Genomic DNA, 24,004 nt, shown 5'->3' with positions numbered 1-24,004 from the left:
CTATGTGCCAGGCACTATAGTAAGTGTGTTGCTTGCATGATTTTCTTTGATTCTTATTGCAATCCTTTGAGCTACTTACTATTATTTCTCCTGCTTTGTAGGTAAGAAAGCTGAGGCATAAAGAGGTTGTATTACCTAAGGTCACATAGCTAGTAAGTTGTAAAGCCAGGATTTGAACCTAGGCAGTCTGATTCCAGAACCTCTGGGCTTAACTAGTTTACCATATGCCTTCCCTGGGTAACCATTTGATATGCAGGAAGCCCCATAATTCATTCCTGGCTGTGGTCTTTATGGAGTAACTTCTACTGGTCACTTAGTACTGAAAGACCATGTTGAAGGACACTTCTGGAGGAAGCCAGCTGCTGTCATCTTTGAGTGGTCTGTTTCTACAAAGAACTGGAACCAACTGGGGCAAGTGCATTCCAGTCCCTGGACCTGGCATCAGATTTATGGATCTCAATGATCTTTAGTTTTTGCTCCCAAATTGGAATAATGATAGAATGAGAGTATTAAAACCCCCACAACTGGCCATACATGAATGGCCAGCTGTCTCAAAAGAGGGACTGTGCTTGTCAGAGGGAATCCCTTCAGGGAACTCTCGGACAGGTTAAAGTGCCATGGATATGTTGTGTAATGGGCAGTGTAAAGTTACAGGGACTTGGTTTCAAAGGCCATTAGAGAAGTTAGTCACAACCTCTACAGCAACCATCAGAAAACAGCTTGGACTCGCTCAAGTAAACAGGGGCTTTATTGGCTTATGGACCTGGGCAGTCCAGGTGTAGATCTGGTTCTGGACAAGGCTGATTCAGAGACTCCATGTGGTCAAGGCTCTGTTGTTTGTCAGTCCCTTGGCTCCTCCACTTCCAGTTTGGCTTCTGTCCTCACAGTCTCTCTCCATGTGGCAAACAAGATGGCTACTGGTGGTCCCAGGTTCATGTCCTCTCAGCTTGGAAATCCAGCAGCAAGAAGATGTCTCACTCCCAAAGGCCATAACTCAGTCCTTGGAAAGGCTATAATTGGTCCTGCTGGGAACACATAACTATCCAACTATCTTCCAGATAGGGAGCTGGGGAGATGGGAGATGGGCTACTCTGACAGGACACCCTGTGGTTCATGTCCACTCTTGTGGCCTGGGTATATTGGGAATGAGGGGTTGAAGAAGGAATTCACAGCCCCACAAGGTTCATGAGGAAAAGGGGAGGAGTTTCCCAGAAGAGTCATAAAATTAAGAAAGCACTGTGAGCAAACAAAAACCATTGTTATGTAAGTTCTTGGCAGTAACAACGTATTTATACCTAGTGCCTCATTTTGCTCTGGTAAAAAAGCAGACCTTCTCTGCTAGGGCAATTCTAATGGCCTTTCCAGTGTGCTTTGAGAAAAACGGAGGAACTGTGCAGTGTTGCTGGGCTTCCCATTTCAGGAGACCTGGGTCCAGCAGTTCCATGGCATGGATGATGAGCACTCAGGACCCAAACCAGAGACCTGGCCAGTGTCCTGATTCTGAGACTGAAGAGCCCTGTGAATGTGGGCAATGCCCTCCTGCTTTCTGGGGGTCCTGGGCGGGGAATTAAATAGAAGACCAGCACTTCCTTCTCAGTTCTTGCCTTGTGACATTTTTTAAAACATCATTTCTCCTTTCTGGGTGTCAGTTTTTTCATCTATATGGGGGTAAGACATTATCTCCAAGATCTGTCCAACTTAAAAAGAAATAAAAATGAAAACAAAACACCTCAAATTCTGATTCTTTTGGACAAAGTTTCCCAGCATAGTTAACGAGCTCCCAGACCAGACACTTTACCTCCATTCTCAGGTGCTGAGGAGGGTGGAGCAGGCCTGCAATGCATATAGGGGAACAAAGGCCCAGAGACAGCCACATGGGAACCATGCAGTGTGAAAAACCGGGAGGTACCAGAGACAGAGACGTGGGGCGCGTGCGGTATAAAAAACCGGGAGGTACCATCAGGACCACAGCTGGGGTTTGATGAACACTTCACCTTGCACTTCATACTTCAGTGCCCGCCAGTACAGGACATTAGGACTGAAGGGCCCGCCAAGATAGACAGTGTTAATCTCATCTGGTGACAGCACAAAGTCCCACATGTTCACATTTCCAATGTCTCCCACCAGGGACTGCTGTGTTTCAAAGCTCCCACCGAAGGAATCCTGCTCCTGCCCCAAGATGATGCTTGCATCTTCCCCCACAGTGTATCCCCTCTTCAGACTCTTCCTTACCCTGGGCTTTCCATCCACCCAGAGCTCCACGATCCCCGAGGCGGACTCCCAGCTTGTACAAATGTGTACTGGAGCTACTGTGACTTCAGGAACTTCGAATAATATTTCAGACCCACCCACTGTAAAACTGTATCCTATATCCTTAGACCAAAATATGAGAATCTCATTATTTTGTCTCTTGGTGGCATAAGAGAAAATACTGTACCCACGGGTTGAGGACAGTTCCGTGTAGAAGTGGAGGCACACAGTGAAGGCTTTGAGAGGCTTCGTTAACCGTGCTTTGAGGGTTACATAGGAATTATCCGACTCTTTGGGAAACACAAAAGCCTTCATCGACATGTCTGTGAGCCAGAAAAACAAGCAAATATGAGAGGTTTCTCAGATCACAAAGATCTATCCCCTCACTTACGTATAGAGTTTAAAGTTGAGAAACAGACTGACCCCTTCTGCAGTTACACACACACATCACACACACACACACACATGCACGTCATGATGGGTGCTCCACTGCTCTGTTCATACAGTCTTAGACCCCATCCCCATACCTCAGATCAAATCTCTCCCATAGCCTGGGGTGGCCCTTACCTGTCTGGCCAAAAGCATAAGAGAGGCTGGTCAAGACCAAGAAACACAACAGCTTCTCCATGGTCACGCCCTGCTGCCAGTGATACAAGGACCTGAATTCACTCCTTTGGAAAAGATGTATTCGGCTGAAAGTTCAGGGGCTAGAAGTCCTAGATCTCTTGCCTCAGAGCTACCCCCTCCTGCCTGGATTTATATCCATAGCAGTAAGGGAGTTTGTGCCACTTTGTACATAATTTCCCATCATTGCCTGTTGGGGCAAGTGTCAGGGCTTCGGGAAGAGGAGAAGCAAAATTATTCCAGAACAGAGAAATCAATGTGGGTTATTTATTACAAACTCCTATGACTACTGAATTACCAATTCTTTGTGACAGGAAAAATGAAGAAATCTCCCAGGGTTCCACTTTGGCTATCTATACTGAGAAAATAATGGGAAATGGTAACATATTAAATGAGTGGTCATCTGGGTGCACCTGGTAGCTGCCTCTCCAACACCCACTTCAGCCCAAGTCATAGAGTTTGACGAAGGAAAGCTGACAGCTTCTGGATATGGATATTTTCACTAACCTCTTTCAGAATTTGCTTATTTACAGATTAGGAAATGAGGAAAACAAACACGCCCTTCCCTGAGTCATGGACACATTTTCTCAGCCAACTGATTATACTTATTAAGAGCTCTCTAAACATCTTGGCACTAAATGACAGCCCTGACAGTAAAAGTCCTGTGAAATGTGTGCTGATGACAGACATAGCATTATGTCAGAGTTTCTTCCAACATTTTTCTCTGAATATGTAAAGCTTCAGGCAGGAGTCAGGATAATCTGATTCTCCTCTTTCCTCTGTCCACAAGATTCAAGTAATCCCTCCACACTGTCAATCTTACTACAGTTCCCTACTTAACTCACTCTTCAAAATGACTATTGTACTCCTTCTCCTTGCTCCTCAAGTCCCCAAAATCTCATTCATTCTTTTACTCAGCTGATGAACTCACCTTTCATTGAGAAGTTAGAAGCAATCAGAAAAGAACCACCATACCCTTTGTCGCAGAGGCTTCTAGCCATTCCCTCACATCCATTCTCTACTTCTCATAAGATAAGAATAACATTTTCAGTTGGGCGCTTGGTCATCCCCTCAAACACCAAATTTCCCAGCCCCCACTGTAGATTGCAGTGATGATGTGATTAAATTAAGGTCAATGAGATATGAACAGAATAGGGACAATCTCTAGGTTGTGCTCTTTAAGAAAGGTATATGCTTTCCCCTCCCACTTCCCCCTTTTTCCCTTTGGCTAGTATTCAGTCATGATAGCAGGAGATAGAACAGTTCACTTGCAGGCCAGCAAGTGTAAGCTGCATGTTGAGGTTGGCATGGCAACAAGATAGATGGAGCCTGGATAATTGAGTATGGAGCCACTGTATCAGCTGTAGACTGCCTACCTGAACATTTACTTAAAGGAGAAATATTCTGTTCTTTTGTTAAATCACTTTGAACTCAGTCTTTCTGTTCTTAACACCTGACTGATATCCTTATACATCCTCCTACAACCCAGTGTACCAGCCTTTCTGTCTTCCTCTATTAAAAGTGATGAGCTCTCCCTGTATTACATCTAAGGCTAACCCTTGCACTTCTTCAGTGAATCCCAGACTCTGTCGACCACACAAGGGATTTTGCTCCTATAGGTATCCTATCTTCTGCATTATTAATTTATTCATCTTTACTTGATCATTTCCATAAAACCATACTATAATAAATTTAATATTTTAGAGAAAGAAGAAAGAAAAGAGAAAAAAAGGAAGGACAGGAGGGAGAGAGGGAGGAAGGAAGGAAAGGTTTATGGGTGTTTACAACCTCTATTTTCCAATCTCCTGTTCCCTCCTCAATCCATGGAAATCAGACATTGGCCTTCACCACTCTAGTGAAGCCAACATAAACAAACACCTCTCTCATTAAATTTAATAATGAATTTTCTGTTCTTATTTTACCCAGCTTCTCTGCAACACTCAATACAGTTTATAACTTTCTCCTGAATTCTTATTTGTGTGTGTGTGTGTGAGATGGAGTCTTTCTCTGTCACCCAGACTGGAGTGCAGTGACACAATCTCAGCTCACTGCAACCTCCACCTCCTGCATTCAAGTGATTTTCCTGCCTCAGCCTCCTGAGTAACTGGGATTATAGGCACATGCCACCATGCCCAGCTAATTTTTTATATTTTTAGTAGAGATAGGGTTTCATCATGTTAGCCAGGATGGTCTGAATCTCCTGACCTCGCGATCTGCCCATCTCAGCCTCCCAAAGTGCTGGGATTACAGACATTAGTCATCATACCTGACCAACTTCCTCCTGAATTCTTGCTCCTAGTTTAAAAGCAAAATAACTTCAAGACTTTATGCCTAAAAGAAGTGGTCTTCTGTCCCACCACTCTCTATCTGATATGGTTTGGCTCTGTGTCCTCACCCAGATCTCATCTTGAATTGCAATCCCCACATGTCAAGGGAGGGACCTGGTGGGAGGTGGGTGGATCATAAAAGCAGTTTCCCCTATGCTGTTCTCATGTTAGTGAGTGGGTTCTCACAAGATCTGATGGTTTAAAAGTGTTTGGCAGTTCCTCCCCACCCTCTGTCTCTCCTGCCACCTTGTGAAGAAGGTACCTGCTTCCCCTTTGCCTTCTGCCATAATTGTAAGTTTCTTGAGGCCTCCCCAGCCATGCAGAACTGTGAGTCAATTAAACCTCTTTTGTTTATAAATTGCCCAGTCTCAGGTAGCTCTTTATAGCAGTGTAAAAACAAACTAATACAGAAAATTGGTACCAGGATAGTGGAATACTGCTATAAAGATTCCTAAAAATGTGGAAGCAACTTTGGAACTAGCTATGGGCAGAGGCTGGAAGAGTTTGGGGGGCTCAGAAGAAGACAGGAAGATGTGGAAAAGCTTGGATCTTCCTGAGTTTTGTTGAATGGTTTTGACCAAAATGCTGATAATGATATGGACAATGAAGTTCATGCAGAGGTGTCCTCAGATGGAGATGAGGAACTTATTGGGAATGGGAGTAAAAGTTACTCTTGCTATGCTTTAACAAAGACACTGGTGGCACTTTGCCCATGCCCTAGAGATCTGTGGAACTTTTAAGAGACATGATTTATAGTATCTGGCAGAAGAAATTTCTAAGCACCACAGCATTCAAGAAGTGACCTGGCTTTTTCTGAAAACATACAATCATATGTGTTCACAAAAAGATGATCTGAAATTGGAACTTACATTTAAAAGGGAAAGAGAGCATAAAAGTTTGGAAAATGTGCGGCCTGACCATGTGGTAGAAAAGAAAAACCCATTTTCTGGGGAAGAATTCAAGCTGGCTGCAGAACTTCGCGTAAGTAATGAGGAGTTGAATGTTGATAGCCTAAATAATGAGGAAAATATCTTCAGGGAATTTCAGAGATCTTCGTAGCACCCCCTCCCATCACAGGTCCAAAAGCCTAGGAGGAAATAATGGTTTTGTGGGCCAGGCCCAGACCCCTGCTGCTCTGTGCAGCCTAGGAACATGGCATCTTGTGTGCCAGCTGCTCCAGCTCCAGCCATGCCTAAAAGGGGGCAATGTATATAGCTCAGGCCATTGCTTCAGAAGGTGCAAACCCCAAGCCTTTGTGGCTTCCAAGTGGTGTTGAGGATGCAGGTGCACAGAAGACAAGAGATGAGCTTTGAGAGCTTCTGTCTAGATTTCAGAAGATACATAGAAACACCTGGATGTTCAGGCAGAAGTCTTCTACAGGCATGGAGCCCTCATGGAAAACCTCTACTAGGGCAATGCTGCAGGGAAATGTGGGGTTGGAGTCTCCACACAGAGTCCCCACTGGGGCACTGCCTAGTGGAGCTGTGAGAAGAGGGCCACTGCCCTCCAGACCCCAGAATGTTAGACCCACTGACAGTTTACACCTTGTGCTTAGAAAAGCTGCAAGTGTTCAATGCCAGCCCGTGAAAGCAGCCACAGGGGCTGTACCCTGCAAAGTCACAAGTATGGAGCTGCCCAAGGCCATGGAAGCCTACTGCTGGCATCAACATGCCCTGGATGTGAGACATGAAATCAAAAGAGATTATTTTGGAGCTTTAAGATTTCATGAGTGCCGTGCCAAATTTGAGACTTACATGGGGCCTGTGGCCCCTTTGTTTTGGCCAATTTCTCCCATTTGGAACAGAAACATTTACCCAATGCCTATACCCCCCCTGTATCTTGGAAGTAACTAACTTGTTTTTTATTTTACTAGGCTAATAGGCATAAGTGACTTGCCTTGTCTCAGATGAAACTTTAGACTTGGACTTTTGAGTTAATGCTGAAATGAGTTAAGTTTGGGTGACTGTTGGGAAGGCATGATTGGTTTTGAAATGTGAAAAGAACATGAGATTTTGGAGGAGCCAGAGGTGGAATGATATGGCTTGGTTCTGTGTTCCCACCCAAATGTCATCTCAAATTGTAATCCCCATCAGTCGAGGGAGGGATATGGTGGGAGAAGATTGGATCATGGAGGCAGTTTTGCCCATGCTGTTCTCATGGTAGTGAATGAGTTCTCACGAGGTCCGATGATTTAAATGAAAGTGCTTGGCAGTTCCCCCCTCACTCTCTCTCTCTCTCACTGCCTTGTGAAGAAAATGCCTGCTTTCCCTTCACCTTCCACCATGATTGTAAGTTTCCTGAGGCCTCCCTCAAACATGTGGAACTGTGAGTTCATTAAAATTTTCTTTTGTGTATAAATTACCCATACTCAGGTAGTTATTTACAGTAGTGTGAAAAACAATTAATACACCATCCTTGACTCACAAGTAGAGCTGAGAGATAGACCGTGCCTCAATAACATTGTTTGAGTCTCTGAATCCAGTCTCACCTGATGCCAGCTTCACCTCACGTCTTCTGAGTTTCATTAGTCAATAAACTCCCTTTTTACTTACTGTACACATTTCAGTAGGTATTATGATACTTACATTTGACTAACTTTTGACAAATAGAAATGCCTTCCTAACAACACCCTGAATCCAGGACATTGTGTGTCCAAACCAATCATCACTTGCCCTGAAATAATACATACACTGGTATCCTTGCCACCAGAATCCTTCCACAGAAGCACAGGTTTTATGCAAGGGGAAGCATTTAAACTGAGTCACAAAAATTGAAGTGGGAGGTTCAAAACTAAGAGAATAATATGAGCATGGTTACCGCCAAATTTCATCTTCTATTGTTTTGTATACAAACTCTGAAAAATTTATTTGAATCTCTATAACTGTGATTGTCCACGTTAATAAATTAGTATCTTTCCAGTCTAAAATTGTATGAATTTGCAAGACAAAATTCTAAGATATCCTACTCCACAGATTGTACCAAGTCATTCTTTTATTCAGACTCTATCCTACTTAATTTATTAGTGTAGCTTCTACTTGGTGTTTACTACTTCTTAATCACTATTAGAATTGCTGTTCTGCTTTATCAGCAAAATAGTTACATTTGTACTTGTAACATATTGCTGTTTGTCTCTGTTGCCAATATTTCTATAAACTTATTACTAAAATAATCTATAGAAAATTTGGGCCTACGGTCTTTCACATGAAGCAAGTGAGAGACTTTGAAGATTTCTTGAACAAAGAAAGAGTAGAGTCAGATCAGTGTTTTAGAATTTTTATTGGCAGCAATATGAATAATATGAATAATATTATTATTATAGCAATATGAATAATATATTGGTGTGAGAGAGATTATAAATTGGCAGACCACTTTGTGGGTCTTAGTTCATTAATTCAACCAAGACATATCTTAGGAACATTTTCTAGGGATCAGGCAATAAGCCAGTTAACTAGATAAATTATGTTAAAGATAATGTGATTTAACACTTGAACCTGGAAGGCAGAGTTGCAGTGAGCCGAGATCGTGCCACTGCACTCCAGTCTAGGTGACAGACAGAGACTCTGTCTCAAGGAAACAAGCAAACAAAAAAGATAATAGGACTCAAAACTAGCACAGAAGCAGTAGGAATGCAGAGAAGAGGATGAGCGTAAAAGGTATGTCAGTAAGAAAATTCATAGAAATCAAAAACTGATCAAATATGGAGCTATACAGAGCAGTGTTCAAAGTTATGTAGCTAGTACTCCTGTCAAACACTATGTGAATAAGGCCAAGAAGATTTGATTATTGGTACATAGACCAGTTGATTTTACTTATTTGGTGGTCAAACATTACAACTCTAACCTTGGCTAGGCAACTAAGAAAGATAATCTAAGGTCAAGAATAACTGTACAGATAGATTGATGCAAATACAGCATCATCATCTCTATTAGAAAAAAAATGAGAGGAAAGTCAGACTCTTTTATTTATGGATAATAGCATTTCTTTCTTGAAAGCCAGCCTATTGCAAAGCCTGGCACAGAGTTTGTGCTCAGTAGTGCTGTGGGGTGAATAGATAAAGAAATAACTGAAGGAATGGCAGAAAAAGCATGGAAGACAAATTTCATCAATGGTGGACTGAGCACTAACACTAATATCATCTTCCCACTTCAATTCCTATGAATAACAAAAAAAGCATTTTTTAATATAAGTTAATGTAGGGCCAGAAAAAAAAAAGTTTCATTCAACAGAAATAAATAGAATAATCTCTGGAAGTCAGAAAGCAGATAAATTATATTAATAGAAGAAGCCATAATCCAGAACATATGCAGAGGAAGGTCCACTATAAAAATTTGAAGTGTTTCAGGGAATCTTGAAAGAAAGGGATAATGGAAACAAGTGGCACAAAGTATTGGAAAGATTGATTAAGAGGTCGCTGCTACCATGCCTCTGGGCCAAGCATTAAGCAGCAGAGGCATTTGCTCTTAGTCTGAAGCAATCAGAGTCCTTTGGCCTGACAGGTGGGACCTTGCCCAAGGAGTCCAAAGACACCCAGGAGGAAACCCCATGCTCCCACATCCAAAAGACAAATTAGTGGTATACCCTGCCAGCACTTCTGGCTCATTCCTCATAATCCCTAGAGATAGGCTACAGAAAACAGGAATGGCATCCATAGAAATGCTGAGAGAATTAATACCATGAAAAGTGGGCACCTCATTCAACAAATACAATAGGAAACAGAGTATAAGAGCAAATAGAGAAGTTTTTGTTGAGAAGTATAATCAATATAATCAGAGTATACAAAGTTTAGACAAAAAATAAATAAGACAAAAATCTTGAGAATCAAAACTATGATACTCAAAAAAAGGATTTCAGAGAAAGAAAACATTGAGATTGGAGGTAGGAAAATAATCAAAGAAATAATACAAAAACATCTTAGAGTAGCTAACAAAAGTAAGTGATCAGATCAAAAGAGCTACAGAGCACCAAGCAGGTATTAAAAAGATCCATGTCTAAACAATGGCAACGACTTTGATAATTAGGGTACAGCGAAAAATTGGAAAAATCTCCAGGCAGCATGTATATGTATACTAGAAAGGAATGAGAATCAACAGGTGTTAGAAAAGTATCAAGAAAAAGATAATTAAAAACCAGCAAAGAAGATAAAACTACCTGACTTATTTTAAGAATCCAGTAACAAGTTAACACAAAACCCAAACAAAAATGGTACAAAAAAAAGAAAATGAGAAGCCATTCTCATTTATAAACATAGATGCAAAAATCCTACATAAAGTATAAGCAAGTCAAATCTATGTGTAAAAAATTTGAAATGTTATAACTAAGTAGAGTTGTTAAGCAAACAAGAGAAAATGTCTAGGCAACACTCACATGCCCACTGGAGCAGCAGTTACTGGGGACACTCACAGTTGGAGCTGTGAGAGGCCCTCAAAAACCATCACATTCTAGGGCCACGCTCAGGGATCTGGTAACACAGAATATCAGACTCTAGGAGAGGGATCCCTATCCTTGAGCTATGAAGCTGCAAGATTAGAGAAGTACTGGCTTCTTCCCTGGTGTGACCATAGTCCATGAAAGCATAGCAATACGGTGTGACAACCTAGCATTCATAGTTTAAGGGGGCATCTGCCCTTCCCTGGTGTGGCTGGGGGCTGAGATCCAAACCTTGCAGTTGCAGCTAAATGACTCGGCAGCTTAGAAAGGATGAAGCACAAAAACATTCATAGCAAGAGTCAACAGGCATCCCCTGGTGTGACTGAGGGCTAAGTGTCTAAGTGTTGTGATTGACAAGGATTGTTTGCCTGAGCCGTTTACATTGTGATTTACAGTATTCCAGTACCTTTTCTGTGTAGCCAGCTACAGAGGGTCATCTTGGAAAAAGTAAAATAATTAGCACTTACATCTCAAGGGTTTTCCTCAGAAATGTAGGGATAGTTTCAGATAAGAAAAACCTACCAATGTAATTTGTATTTCTTTGACAGAATTAAATAGCAACATCATAAGACCATTCCAATAGATGCCAAAGTTTTTAAATTTATCATTTCTCCATTCTTACTAAATTAAGAGTAAAAAGAATTTCTACTAAAAACCTACAGCAAATATCATACTTAAAATGAAATTTTAGAAACTTCCCTTTAGAGTTAAGGGTATGGCAAGATGCCTACTATCAATCTACCGCATTGTCCAATCCAATGCAGCAATATGAGAAAAAAAAAAGTGGTCTGATGATCAGAAAAGAAGAAAAGTGTACAGTAATTTGCACATATGATGGTCTATATTAAAAATCCTAGAAAATCTACACATAAACTGTTAGAATCAACAGGAATTCACCATTTGTGTTGGTATAAGGTAATCATAAAACACACTAAGATACTCATTTCTTATAGCAGAAACCAACTAGAAAATAAAACATATAAGAGATCCCAGTCACGTTATCAATAAAACTCATAGAGCACCTGGAAGTAGGTCTTACAGAAATGTGCAACACTTTTATAAAATATTATATTATATTACTAAAGAACATAAAAATGAATAAACGGAGACCTAGACCATATCCATTGAGTGACCCAGCAACATAATAGTGTTATTGTTCCCCAAATTAATGTATATGTTCCATTAAATATATTCATACCCTATGATCCAGTAATTCTACTTCTAGGAATATAACCTATAAAAATTCCCTCAGAGACATATACAAGGAAATTCTTTGCAGCACTGCTTGTTACTGGGAAAACAAATAGAAGGAATTCAAATGTTGTTCAGTTGGGAAATGCATATTCATATGAAGGAATGGTGTACCACAGTTAAAAAGGATAGAAAAGATATGTATATATCCTGCCCTCCAACAAATACAAGGGTTTGGATGCAAATTAGTCCATGCATAATTAAAATATGAAAATAAAAACTTACATAAATAAAACAATAGTGCCAGTATAACATATAAGTTATATTTATTCATATACCATCTTCCCTAACGGGTAATGTAGTAAAGAAATAAAGTTCACACTTTCTCACAATTAAAGAAAAATCCTTAGTAATATGTAAGTATTTTAATATAAAGGCTGAAAATTCTACCTAGTACTGTTAGTGCATACAGTAGATAGTTTAATGGCTTCAGAAATTATTATGCATTACACAGTGTTAAGCTTTATTGTGATGCTGCAAGTGCTGATGAAAGAGTTGCCATGACATTTTTCTCTGTGTTAAAATTTTGTTTTATTGATGACTAAAGCTACACTCATTATCAGATTTTAAATTTTGGTGAAGCCAGCCTCTATTAGAAGTGATATCCCTCAAAAGGCATACATTTCAAAAGAGGTTGTGGGAGCCCTGGGCTGAAGGCTGCAAAAGTGTGACTAGTTGTGAGGTTGGTGAACATATCTGAGAAGTCTTCATAATGCTAATAATTTCAGTGGGATTTTTACTGTTCATGTTGGCCCTCTGGTGTGTTAATGAATAGGTTTTGAGTGGTCTGTCCCTAGTTATCTATAGACCTAATTATCTATGGGTCTAATTATCCCACAAGCTCTGTTATTTTTAGTGCATGATTATGCAGAAGATGAGAATTTTCAGGAACACATGTATCACATTATAGCAAAAAAATTCCAAAAGGATATATCTCAAAAACAATATTGAATTTAAAATATAAGTTATAAAAAGTTATTTAAATGGTATCTCATAGTTGGCTTTTAAAATTCAAAACAAGATTATATAGCATACATAAATATCTATCTACGTATCTATTACATTTATGGGTATTTAAAACAACAGATAATTCATCCCCAAAAACACAATTTCAGTCTAATAAGAAGACAAACATCAGAGAAACCCAAATTGACTTTCTACAAAATACCTGACCAGTACTCCTCAAAATTATCAAGGTTATGAAAAAACAAGGAAAGACTGAGAACCTGTCACACACCAGAAGTCACATAATGACTAAACGTAATGCGGTATCCTGGATTGAATCCTAAAACAGGAAAAGGACGTGAGTGTAAAAACTGGAAAAAGACTGGAGTTTGGTTCATAGTAATGTACCAATGCTGTTTTTCAGTTTCGACAAACGTACCACGGTAAGATCAGATGTTAATATTAGGGAAAGTTTGGTGAAGGGCATCTGGGAACTCTCTAGAGCAGCATTTCTTTCTTCTACATCATTTTCTTATATTATTAACAGAGCCAGAGTCAGTTCTGGAGGGGATGACTCCATTTAAATAAAAAATAAATAAATAAAATGTGCTTACTACTCAAATGTAGCTTCACGATAAGACCCCCTAGTACCTCCTGTTGGTCTTCACTACATTCTATTCGGCCATAGCACTTGTTTCTGTGGAACATGAAACAAGTCAGTTATGACTGGTAGGTGGGGGGATGACAGCAGTGTGACACAGACATGGCATCTTTGTTTTCTCAGCCAGTTTCTATTTTCCACAACCAAGTACCAGCAATGATCACAAAATACACTAACACTGGGGAACACAGACAGCTGGAGAAATACGGAACTGAATATTCTTCGTCTCCAACCATCTGGCCATGAGCTCCATCTTAGAAGTAACTACCGTGCTGTACCCTCTGACCGTGATATATCTGGCCTTATGTCTCCATCACTCAATCTTTCTTTACATGCCTATCAGGTGAGATTTACCTGTTCTTTTTTAAGATAAAGTTCAATATTTGGTGTATTATGTCTTAACTTATTCATGATAATAGCTTTATCAAGATAATTACTATTTTTGAAATTGCTCCAGTTACATCATTGCATAAGTTTTGAATGATACGTTCCAAACCATAACACCTGCTATCTTTTACATAACTTTGGAGAACAAGAGGTTACTTCATAACATGCTATGTTATAGCAGAAATGCTGGCATTGAGAAATTTTCCCAAAGAGACTTCAAATCTTATGAGATCACTTACAAGTGGTTTTCTGTCTTTAAGATCTGGTGAAAAACATATGCCAGATTCTGACATGAAACTATCTACAGAAAAAAGGTTGGATTCCTGGAAATCCTCAACAAACAGCTGTTTCACCTGAAACTGCTAATGTAAAGTCTCTTAGTGGTAGACTGCCATGGTAGAAATATTGTATAGTAGAAATTTGAGCAGCAGATTACATAAATCTGAAAGGGTTTACTGAAAGGATATTTCTTACGAGGAACTAGAACTGGGAGTACAAGAAATTCTCTCTCCATCTTTCAATCCTGCTGAAACTGAAGGAGAACCTCTCAGTTTTAATTCAAAATTATAAATAGACGAATAATCCACCCCATCCAGATTAGGTCAGGAGATCACCGTTGATCTAAACAACTGTCATCAGGATTTAAGAACACATCATAGAAACACGGCTGCCAGAAACCATCCTTGGATGTTGTGTAGGGGATCTGTTATCAGAAAAAAAGGTCCAAAAAGACACCTGAAATACATCCACTATAGTGGGGATCAGAAGATCTGCCGGAACAGTGATGATGAGGGAATGCTCACTAATAAATAGCAGATGAAAGCCTGCTTTGCAACCATCCTGCCCAATGCTCTTATTTATAATTGATGACCTAAGACAGCAACAATCCTGACATTCCCCTTGCAGACCCTGGATTGAGCTGTTCTCTCTCTTCTTCAAAGACCTACTCAGTTTCCTGGGCTTCTCACTCGATCAGCTACAGAATCACTGTGTCTCGTTAGTTCCACTCCACTTATTTGCTGTTGCTCCTCCAAGTAAATTCATAGACATTTTCACTTTAAATGTTGTTTTTGGTTTTGGTTTCTGCAATAAGTTCCAATGAAATAGACATAAGAAAATAAAAATAACTAACCTGAGAAGTGTCGTGAAATCTGATAAAGCCCTCATAGAAAGAGTTGTCTGGATTTTTTCAAATGTCATTTGCAGGCATCATTCTTTACTAGTTTTATGATTTAGTCTTATACTCACCAATAAGGTCTGTATTGGTTCATTTTCACACTGCTATAAAGAACTAGCTGAGACTGGGTAATTTATAAAGAAAAGGGGTTTAATTGGCCCACAGTTCCACATGGCTGGGGAGGCCTCAGGAAACACAATCAAGACAAAAAGTGAAAGGAAAGCAAGGCACATCTTACATGAAGAGCAAAGGAAGAGGGCCACACACTTATCAAACAACCAGATCTCATCAGAGTTCTATCACAAGAACAACAAGGTGGAAATCTGCCCCCATGATTCAGTCACCCCCACCAGGTCACTCCCCCAACATGTGAAGATTACAATTCGAGATGAGATTTGGGTAGGGACACAAAGCCAAACCATATCAGGGTCATTTCATCACCTCTGGCTATAGGATTCAAGAGTCATCTTACATCCTTCACAGGAAGGGGGACTTAGACTATATACCCATGGCCAAGCTACTCCAATTCCAGGAGATTTATAAAGCACAGTGTTCAGTATCAGATACACACCACAGACTTAGTGTTGAGCCTGTACAGCATGAAGCACAGGGCAACTTTGTTGGTAATTCCCCTGGAAGTCCAAGGTGGCAAATTCTGTAAACTAATTTGGTTCACTCAAGACCACATTCTCCTCTAGCTTACCTTCCTAATCTGTCATACTTACAAAGTTAAAAACTACATTTCCCAGAACTTTTGCTGTTAAGGCTCCACATGTGACATAGGTTTAGCTAAGCAAAGACACTCCAATGATATTTGGATGCACAAAGAATTTCCAAATCCAGTTGGAAATCCATTTCTAGATCCTTGGATTCCATGTAACTTGTTTCCAGAACTGAGCCATCTGAGCACACATCTGTTCCTAAGCCTTCTCAGAAGCTGTTCTTCCCTTGCTCCTGTTTCTTGATGACCTTTCTCTCACTCTACTATAAAAAAAAAACAAAACACAACCAATGGTAGCTTTCAGATTACTTAGCCTTAAGAGCATATGCCTTTCTCTTCAAATGGATAAAGCTTAAACACAATGTCTAATAAAGTTAGTGGGATGATTTCTGATATTAATACATAATTCCGATTTACTTATACTCAAAAGCCAAACTCCAGAATTAGATATATGTGTTCACATACATTTTCTGAAGAAATATCATGCTTTTTATGGTACATCTTGCTTCCTAAAGTTTTAGCCTCACATCACATAAATTAAGTAACAAGAAAGAGCAAAATTTGTATGTCATTTTTTATAATTTTATAAATTTCTACCTGTATCATTTTAATTTGGACTTTGCTGATTTTAATAACCTATGCACAAGATTCTTTCCATAATTTATAACTTAGTGCTTTTCATAATAGTCTTTGGAAGTGCAAATCTAATTACTAAGATGTATTCTTTGAAAATATAAAATTAAGTATTCATCAACAAAATTCTTTTTTTTTTTTTTTTTGGTTGTTTATCGACTTTTTATTTTTGTTGTCTATTTAACAGCAAGTACTTTATTCTAGATAGATGGCAATTTTTTCATTTATATTAGGAAACAGCCATGCCACAAGCAAATGTTTTTTGTCAAGGCTCTTTTTTTTTAATTATTATTATTATTATACTTTAAGTTCTAGGGTACATGTGCATAACTTGGACTTGGGAAGGCGAACATCACACACTGGGGCCTATCATGGGGAGGGGGGAGGGGGGAGGAATTGCATTGGGAGTTATACCTGATGTAAATGACGAGTTGATGGGTGCTGACAAGTTGATGGGTGCAGCACACCAACATGGCACAAGTATACATATGTAACAAAATTCTTTTGTATATTTAGTTATAATGAAAAATATTGTGATGTATTTCCAATATTTGAATAATTTAATGCTACTAATATTCTGTAGCAAAATTTATTTTTTGATATACAAATTTTTGCAGCCAGATGCAGTGGCTCACACCTGTAATCCCAGCACTTTGGGAGGCTGAAGCAGGTGGATCACCTGAGGTCAGGAGTTCGAGACCAGCCAGGCCAACATGGTGAAACCTCATCTCTACTAAAAATAAAAAAATTAGCCGGGCATGATGGTGGGTCCCCATAATCCCAGGTACTCGGGAGACTGAGACTGGAGAATCGCTTGAACCTGGGAGGAGAAGGATGCAGTGAGCTGAGATCACACCAGCGCATTCTAGCCTGGGCAACAAGAGTGAGACTCCACATCAAAAAAAATTGAATTAGGAGTTTTGATGGATTGAACTATGGTCCTTTAAAAATAGATATTAAAATTCTAACCTCCAGTACTTCAGAATGTGAGCCAATCTGGATATAGAATTGTTACTAATGTAATTAGTTAAGATGAGGTCATACTGAAGTAGAGTGGGCCCCAATCCAATATGACTGGTGTTCTCATAGGAAGATGGTGACAGGAAGACACAGGGACACAGGGAGGACACCACGTGACAACAAAGGCAGCAATTGGAGCGAGGCTGCTGGAATGCCAAAGATTGCCAGCAAGCCACTAAAAGCTAGAAAAACACAAGGAAGGATTTCCCTACAGCCTTCAGAGGAGGCATGGCCCTGCTCACATCTTGATTTCAGATTTCTAGCCTGTGAGAAAATTAATTTCTGTTGTTTTAAGCCACTGTCTGTGGTACTTTGTTTTCTAATACAGATACATTTCACACAAATTTGAAGTGCACTGTCATTTTCTCATCAGAGGAGTTTACATTATATAAGATTTAAATGTTTTAAAATGTGCCAATCTGTAGCTAAGATCCCAATAAGAAAAAACCAAGGTGTTGAAGAAAACAGACATGAGGATTCTCCTGGACATGACAAAAAGCAACAGTTTGGGGTTTTATAAAAGAGTCAAGTTCTGGTAGGGAGGTTCCAAGATGGCTGAATAGGAACAGCTCCGGTCTACAGCTCCCAGTGTGAGCAATGCAGAAGACAGGTGATTTCTGCATTTCCAACTGAAGTAGCAGGTTCATCTCACTGGGGCTTGTCAGACAGTGGGTGCAGCCCACAGAGCGTGAGACGAAGCAGGGTGGGGCATCACCTCACCCAGGAAGCAGAAGGGGTCCGGGAATTCTCTTTCCTAGCCAAGGGAAGCTGTGACTGATGGTACCTGGAAAATCGGGACACTCCCACCCTAATACTGCACTTTTCCAACAGTCTTAGCAAACAGTACACCAGGAGATTATATTCTGCACCTGGCTCAGAGGATCCCACCCCCATGGAGCCTTGCTTACTGCCAGCACAGGAGTCTAAGATCCAACTGCAAGGTGGCAGCGAGGCTGGGGGAGGAGTGTCCACCATTGCTGAGGTTTGAGTAGGTAAACAAAGCTGCTGGGAAGCTCAAACTGGGTGGAGCCTACCGCAGCTCAAGGAGACCTGCCTGCCTCTGTAGACTTCACCTCTGGAGGCAAGGCATAGCTGAACCAAAGGCAGCAGAAACTTCTGCAGACTTAAACGTCCCTGTCTGACAGCTTTGAAGAGAGTAATGGTTCTCCCAGCATGGAGTTTGAGATCTGAGAACGGATGGAGTGCCTCCTCAAGTGGTCCCTGACCCCCAAGTGGACTAACTGGGAGGCACCTCCCAGTAGGGGCCAACTGACACCTCACACAGCCCAGTGCCCCTCTGAGATGAAGCTTCCAGAGGAAGGATCAGGCAGCAACATTTTCCATTCTGCAATATTTGCTGTTCTGCAGCCTCTCCTGGTGATACCCACACAAACACGGTCTGGAGTGGACTTCCAGCAAACTCCAACAGACCTGCAGCTGACGGTCCTAACTGTTAGAAGGAAAACTAACAAACAGAAAGGGCATCGACACCAAAACCCCATCTGTATGTCACTATCATCAAAGACCAAAGGTAGATAAAACCACAAAGATAGGGAGAAACCAGAGCAGAAAAGCTGAAAATTCTGAAAATCAGAGCACCTATTCTCCAAAGGAAAGCAGTTCCTTGCCAGCAATGGAACAAAGCTGGATGGAGAACAACTTTGACAAGTTGAGAGAAGAAAGCTTCAAACAATCGATAATAACAAACTTCTCTGAGCTAAAGGAGGATGTTCGAATCCATCACAAAGAAGCTAAAAACCTTGAAAAAAGATTAGACAAATGGCTAACTAGAATAAACAGTGAAGAGAAGACTTTAAATGATCTGATGGAGCCGAAAACCATGGCACAAGAACTACGTGATGCATGCACAAGCTTCAGTAGCTGATTTGATCAAGTGGAAGAAAGGGTATCAGTGATTGAAAATCAAATGAATGAAATGAAGTGAGAAGAGAAGTTTAGAGAAAAAAGAGTAAAAATAAATGAACAAAGCCACTAAGAAATATGGGACAATGTGAAAAGACCAAATATATGTCTGATTGATGTACCTGAAAGTGACGGGGAGAATGGAACCAAGTTGGAAAATATTTTTCAGGATATTATCCAGGAGAACTTCCCCAACCTAGCAAGGCAGGCCAACATTCAAATTCAGGAAATACAGAGAATGCCACAAAGATATTCCTTGAGAAGAGCAACTCCAAGACACATAATCATCAGATTCACCAAAGTTGAAATGAAGCAAAAAATATTAAGAGCAGCCAGAGAAAAAGGTTGGGTTACCCACAAAGGGAAGTCCATCAGACCAACAGCAGATCTCTCGGCAGAAACTCTACAAGCCAGAAAAGAGCGGGGGCCAATATTCAACATTCTTAAAGAAAAGCATTTTCAAGCCAGAATTTCATAACCAGCCAAACTAAGCTTCATAAGTGAGGGAGAAATAAAATCCTTTACAAGACAAGCAAATGCTGAGAGATTTTGTCACCCCCAGGACTGCCTTAAAAGAACTCCTGAAGGAAGCACTAAACATGGAAAGTAATAACCAGTACCAGCCACTGTAAAAACATGCCAAATTGTAAAGACCATCGAAGCTAGGAAGAAATGCATCAACTAATGAGCAAAATAACCAGCTAACATCATAATGACAGTATCATATTCACACATAACAATATTAACCTTAAATGTAAATGGGCTAAATGATCCAACTAAAAGATACAGACTGGCAAATTGGATAGAGTCAAGACCCATCAGTGTGCTACATTCAGGAGATCTATCTCATGTGCAGAGACACACATAGGCTCAAAATAAAGGGATGGAGGAAGATCTACCAAGCAAATGGAAAACAAAAAAAAGCAGGGGTTGCAATGCTAGTCTCTGATAAAACAGACTTTAATCCAACAAAGATCAAAAGAGACAAGGCCATTACATAAAGGTAAAGGGATCAACTCAATAAGAAGAGCTAACTATCCTAAATATATATGCACCCAACACAGTAGCACCCAGATTCATAAAGCAAGTCCTTAGAGACCTACAAAGAGACTTAGACTCCCACACAATAATAATGGGAGACTTTAACACCCCACTGTCAACATTAGACGATCAAAGAGACAGAAAGTTAACAAGGATATCCAGGAATTGAACTCAGCTCTGCACCAAGTAGACCTAATAGTTGTCTACAGAACTCTCCACCCCAAATCAACAGAACATACATTCTTCTCAGCACCATATCACACTTGTTCCAAAATTGACCACATAGTTGGAAGTAAAGCACTCCTCAGCAAATGTAAAAGAACAGAAATTATAACCAACTGTCTTTCAGACCACAGTGCAATCAAACTAGAACTCTGGATTAAGAAACTCACTCAAAACCACTCAACTACATAGAAACTGAACAACCTGCTCCTGAATGACTACCGGGTACATAACGAAATGAAGGCAGAAATAAAGATGTTCTTTGAAACCAGTGAGAACAAAGACACAACGTACCAGAATCTCTGGGTGTAGAGGGAAATTTAGAGCACTAACTGCCCACAAGAGAAAGCAGGAAAGATCTAAAATTGACACCTTTACATCACAATTAAAAGAATTAGAGAAGCAAGAGCAAACACATTCAAAAGCTAGCAGAAGGCAAGGAATAACTAAGATCAGAGCAGAACTGAAGAAGACAGAGACACAAAAAACCCTTCAAAAAAATCAATGAATCCAGGAGCTGGTTTTTTGAAAAGATCAACAAAATTGATAAACCACTAGCAAGACTAATACAGAAGAAAAGAAAGAAGAATCAAATAGATGCAATAAAAAATGATAAAGGGGATATCACTACTGATCCCACAGAAATACAAAATACCATCAGAGAATACTATAAACATCTCTATGCAAATAAGCTAGAAAATCTAGAAAAAATGGATAAATTCCTGGACACATACAGCCTCCCAAGACTAAACCAGGAAGAAGTTGAACATCTGAAGAGACTAATAACAGGCTCTGAAATTGAGGCAATAATTAATAGCCTGTCAACCAAAAAAAGTCAAGGACCAGCCTTGTGAATCTGTAGATTCACAGCCGAATTCTACCAGAGGTACAAACAGGATCTGGTACCATTCCTTCTGAAATTATTCCAATCAATAGGAAAAGAGGGAATCCTCCCTAACTCATTTTATGAGGCCAACATCATCCTGATACCAAAGCCTGACACAGACACAACAAAAAAAGAGAATTTTAGACCAATATCCCTGATGAACATTGATGCAAAAATCCTCAATAAAATACTGGCAAACTGAATCCAGCAGCACATCAAAAAGCTTATCCATCACAATCAAGCTGGCTTCATCTCTGGGATGCAAGGCTGGTTCAACATACACAAATCAGTAAGCATAATCCATCATATAAACAGAACCAAAGACAAAAACCACATGACTATCTCAATAGATACAGAGAAGGCCTTTGACAAAATTCAACAGCGCTTCATGCTAAAAACTCTCAATAAACTAGGTATTGATGGGACATATTTCAAAATAATAAGAGCTATTTATGACAAACCCACAGTCAATATCATACTGAATGGGCAAAAACTGGAAGCATTCCCTTTGAAAATGGGCATAAGACAGGGATGACCTCTCTCACCACTCCTAATCAACATAATGTGGGAAGTTCTGGCCAGGGCAATCAGGCAGGAGAAAGAAATAAAGGGTATTCAAGTAGGAAAAGAGGAAGTCAAATTGTCCCTGTTTGCAGATGACATGATTGTATATTTAGAAAATCCCTTCATCTCAGCCCAAAATCTCCTTAAGCTGATAAGCAACATAGCAAAGTCTCAGGATACAAAATCAATGTGAAAAAATCACAAGCATTCCTATACACCAGTAACAGACAAACAGAGTGCCAAATCATGAGTGAACTCCCATTCACAATAGCTTCAAAGAGAATAAAATACCTAGGAATCCAACTTACAAGGGATGTGAAGGACCTCTTCAAGGAGAACTACAAACCACTGCTCAACAAAACAAAAGAGGACACAAACAAGTGGAAGAGCATTTCATGCTCATGGATAGGAAGAATCAATATCATGAAAATGGCCATACTGCTCAATGTAATTTATAGGTTCAATGCCAATCCCCATCAAGCTACCAATGACTTTCTTCACAGAATTGGAAAAAACTACTTTAAAGTTCATATGAAATCAAAAAAAAGCCCACATTGCCAAGGCAATCCTAAGCCAAAAGAACAAATCTGGAGGCATCCTGCTACCTGATTTCAAACTATACTACAAGGCTACAGTAACCAAAACAGCATGGTACTGGTACCAAAACAGAGATACAGACCCATGGAACAGACAGAGCCCTCAGAAATAATACCACACATCTACAACCATCTGATCTTTGACAAACCTGACAAAAACAAGAAATGTGGAAAGGATTTCCTATTTAATAAATGGTGCTGGGAAAATTGGCTAGCCATATGTAGAAAGTTGAAACTGGATCCCTTCCTTACACCTTATACAAAAATTAATTCAAGGTGGATTAAAGACTTAAATGTTAGACCTAAAACCATAAAAACCCTAGAAGAAAACCTAGGCAATACCATTAGGACATAGGCATGGGCAAGGACTTTATGACTAAAACACCAAAAGCAATGGCAACAAAAGCCAAAATTGACAAATGGGATCTAATTAAACTAAAGAGCTTCTGCACAGCAAAAGAAACCACCATCAGAGTGAACGGGCAACCTACAGAATAGGAGAAAATTTTTACAATCTACTCATCTGACAAAGGGCCAACATCCAGAATCTACAAAGAATTTAAACAAATTTACAAGAAAAAATCAAACAATCCCATCAAAAAGTGGGCAAAGGATATGAACAGACACTTCTCGAAAGAAGACATTTATGCAGCCAACAGACACATGGAAAAATGCTCATCATCACTGGCCATCAGAGAAATGCAAATCAAAATGACAATGAGATACCATCTCATGCTAGTTAGAATGGTGATCGTTAAAAGGTCAGGAAACAACAGGTGCTGGAGAGGATGTGGAGAAATAGGAACACTTTTACACTGTTGGTGGGAGTGTAAATTAGTTTAGTCATTGGGGAAGACAGTGTAGCAATTCCTCAAGGATCTAGAACTAGAAATACCATTTGACCCAGCGATCCCATTACTGGGCATATACCCAAAGGATTATAAATCATGCTGCTATAAAGACACATGCACACGTATGTTTACTGCGGTGCTGTTCACAATAGCAAAGACTTGGAACCAACCCAAATGTCCATCAATAATAGACTGGATTAAGAAAATGTGGCACATATACACCATGGAAAACTATGCAGCCATAAAAAAGGATGAGTTCATGTCCTTTGTAGGGACATGGATGAAGCTGGAAACTATCATTCTGAGCAAACTATCACAAGGACAGAAAACCAAACACTGCATGTTCTCAATCATAGGTGGGAATTGAACAATAAGAACACTTGGACACAGGGTGGGGAACATCACACACTGGGGCCTGTCATGGGGTGGGGGGAACGGGGAGGGATAGCATTAGGAGATATACCTAATGTAAATGAAGAGTTAGTGGGTGCAGCACAC

General features: G+C 40.0%; 1 protein-coding gene across 3 annotated transcripts; it reads right to left on the bottom strand.

Moving 5' to 3' along the window:
* Positions 1-730: 730 nt before the first annotated feature.
* On the bottom strand, positions 731-2,878 carry CRP (C-reactive protein). Of its 3 annotated transcripts, none has more exons than XM_037997708.2 (3): positions 2,818-2,878; positions 2,438-2,573; positions 731-2,038 (listed from the first exon to the last, which is right to left on the bottom strand). In XM_037997708.2, the coding sequence occupies exons 1-3, from the start codon at positions 2,876-2,878 to the stop codon at positions 1,960-1,962; spliced, it is 276 nt and encodes a 91-aa protein (XP_037853636.2). In that variant the 3' UTR covers positions 731-1,959. The 3 variants fall into 3 exon arrangements, with proteins under 3 accessions (XP_037853636.2, XP_037853635.2, XP_007974764.2); XM_037997707.2 differs by having other exon boundaries at positions 731-2,075; positions 2,442-2,573; XM_007976573.3 differs by having other exon boundaries at positions 731-2,573.
* Between the last annotated feature and the right edge of the window lie 21,126 nt (positions 2,879-24,004).

Source organism: Chlorocebus sabaeus, chromosome 20 (assembly GCF_047675955.1).
Source record: "Chlorocebus sabaeus isolate Y175 chromosome 20, mChlSab1.0.hap1, whole genome shotgun sequence".
Classification (NCBI taxonomy): Eukaryota; Metazoa; Chordata; class Mammalia; order Primates; family Cercopithecidae; genus Chlorocebus; species Chlorocebus sabaeus.
Note: the sequence above shows the minus strand (reverse complement) of the source record. Positions and strands in the feature narration are given on the sequence as shown.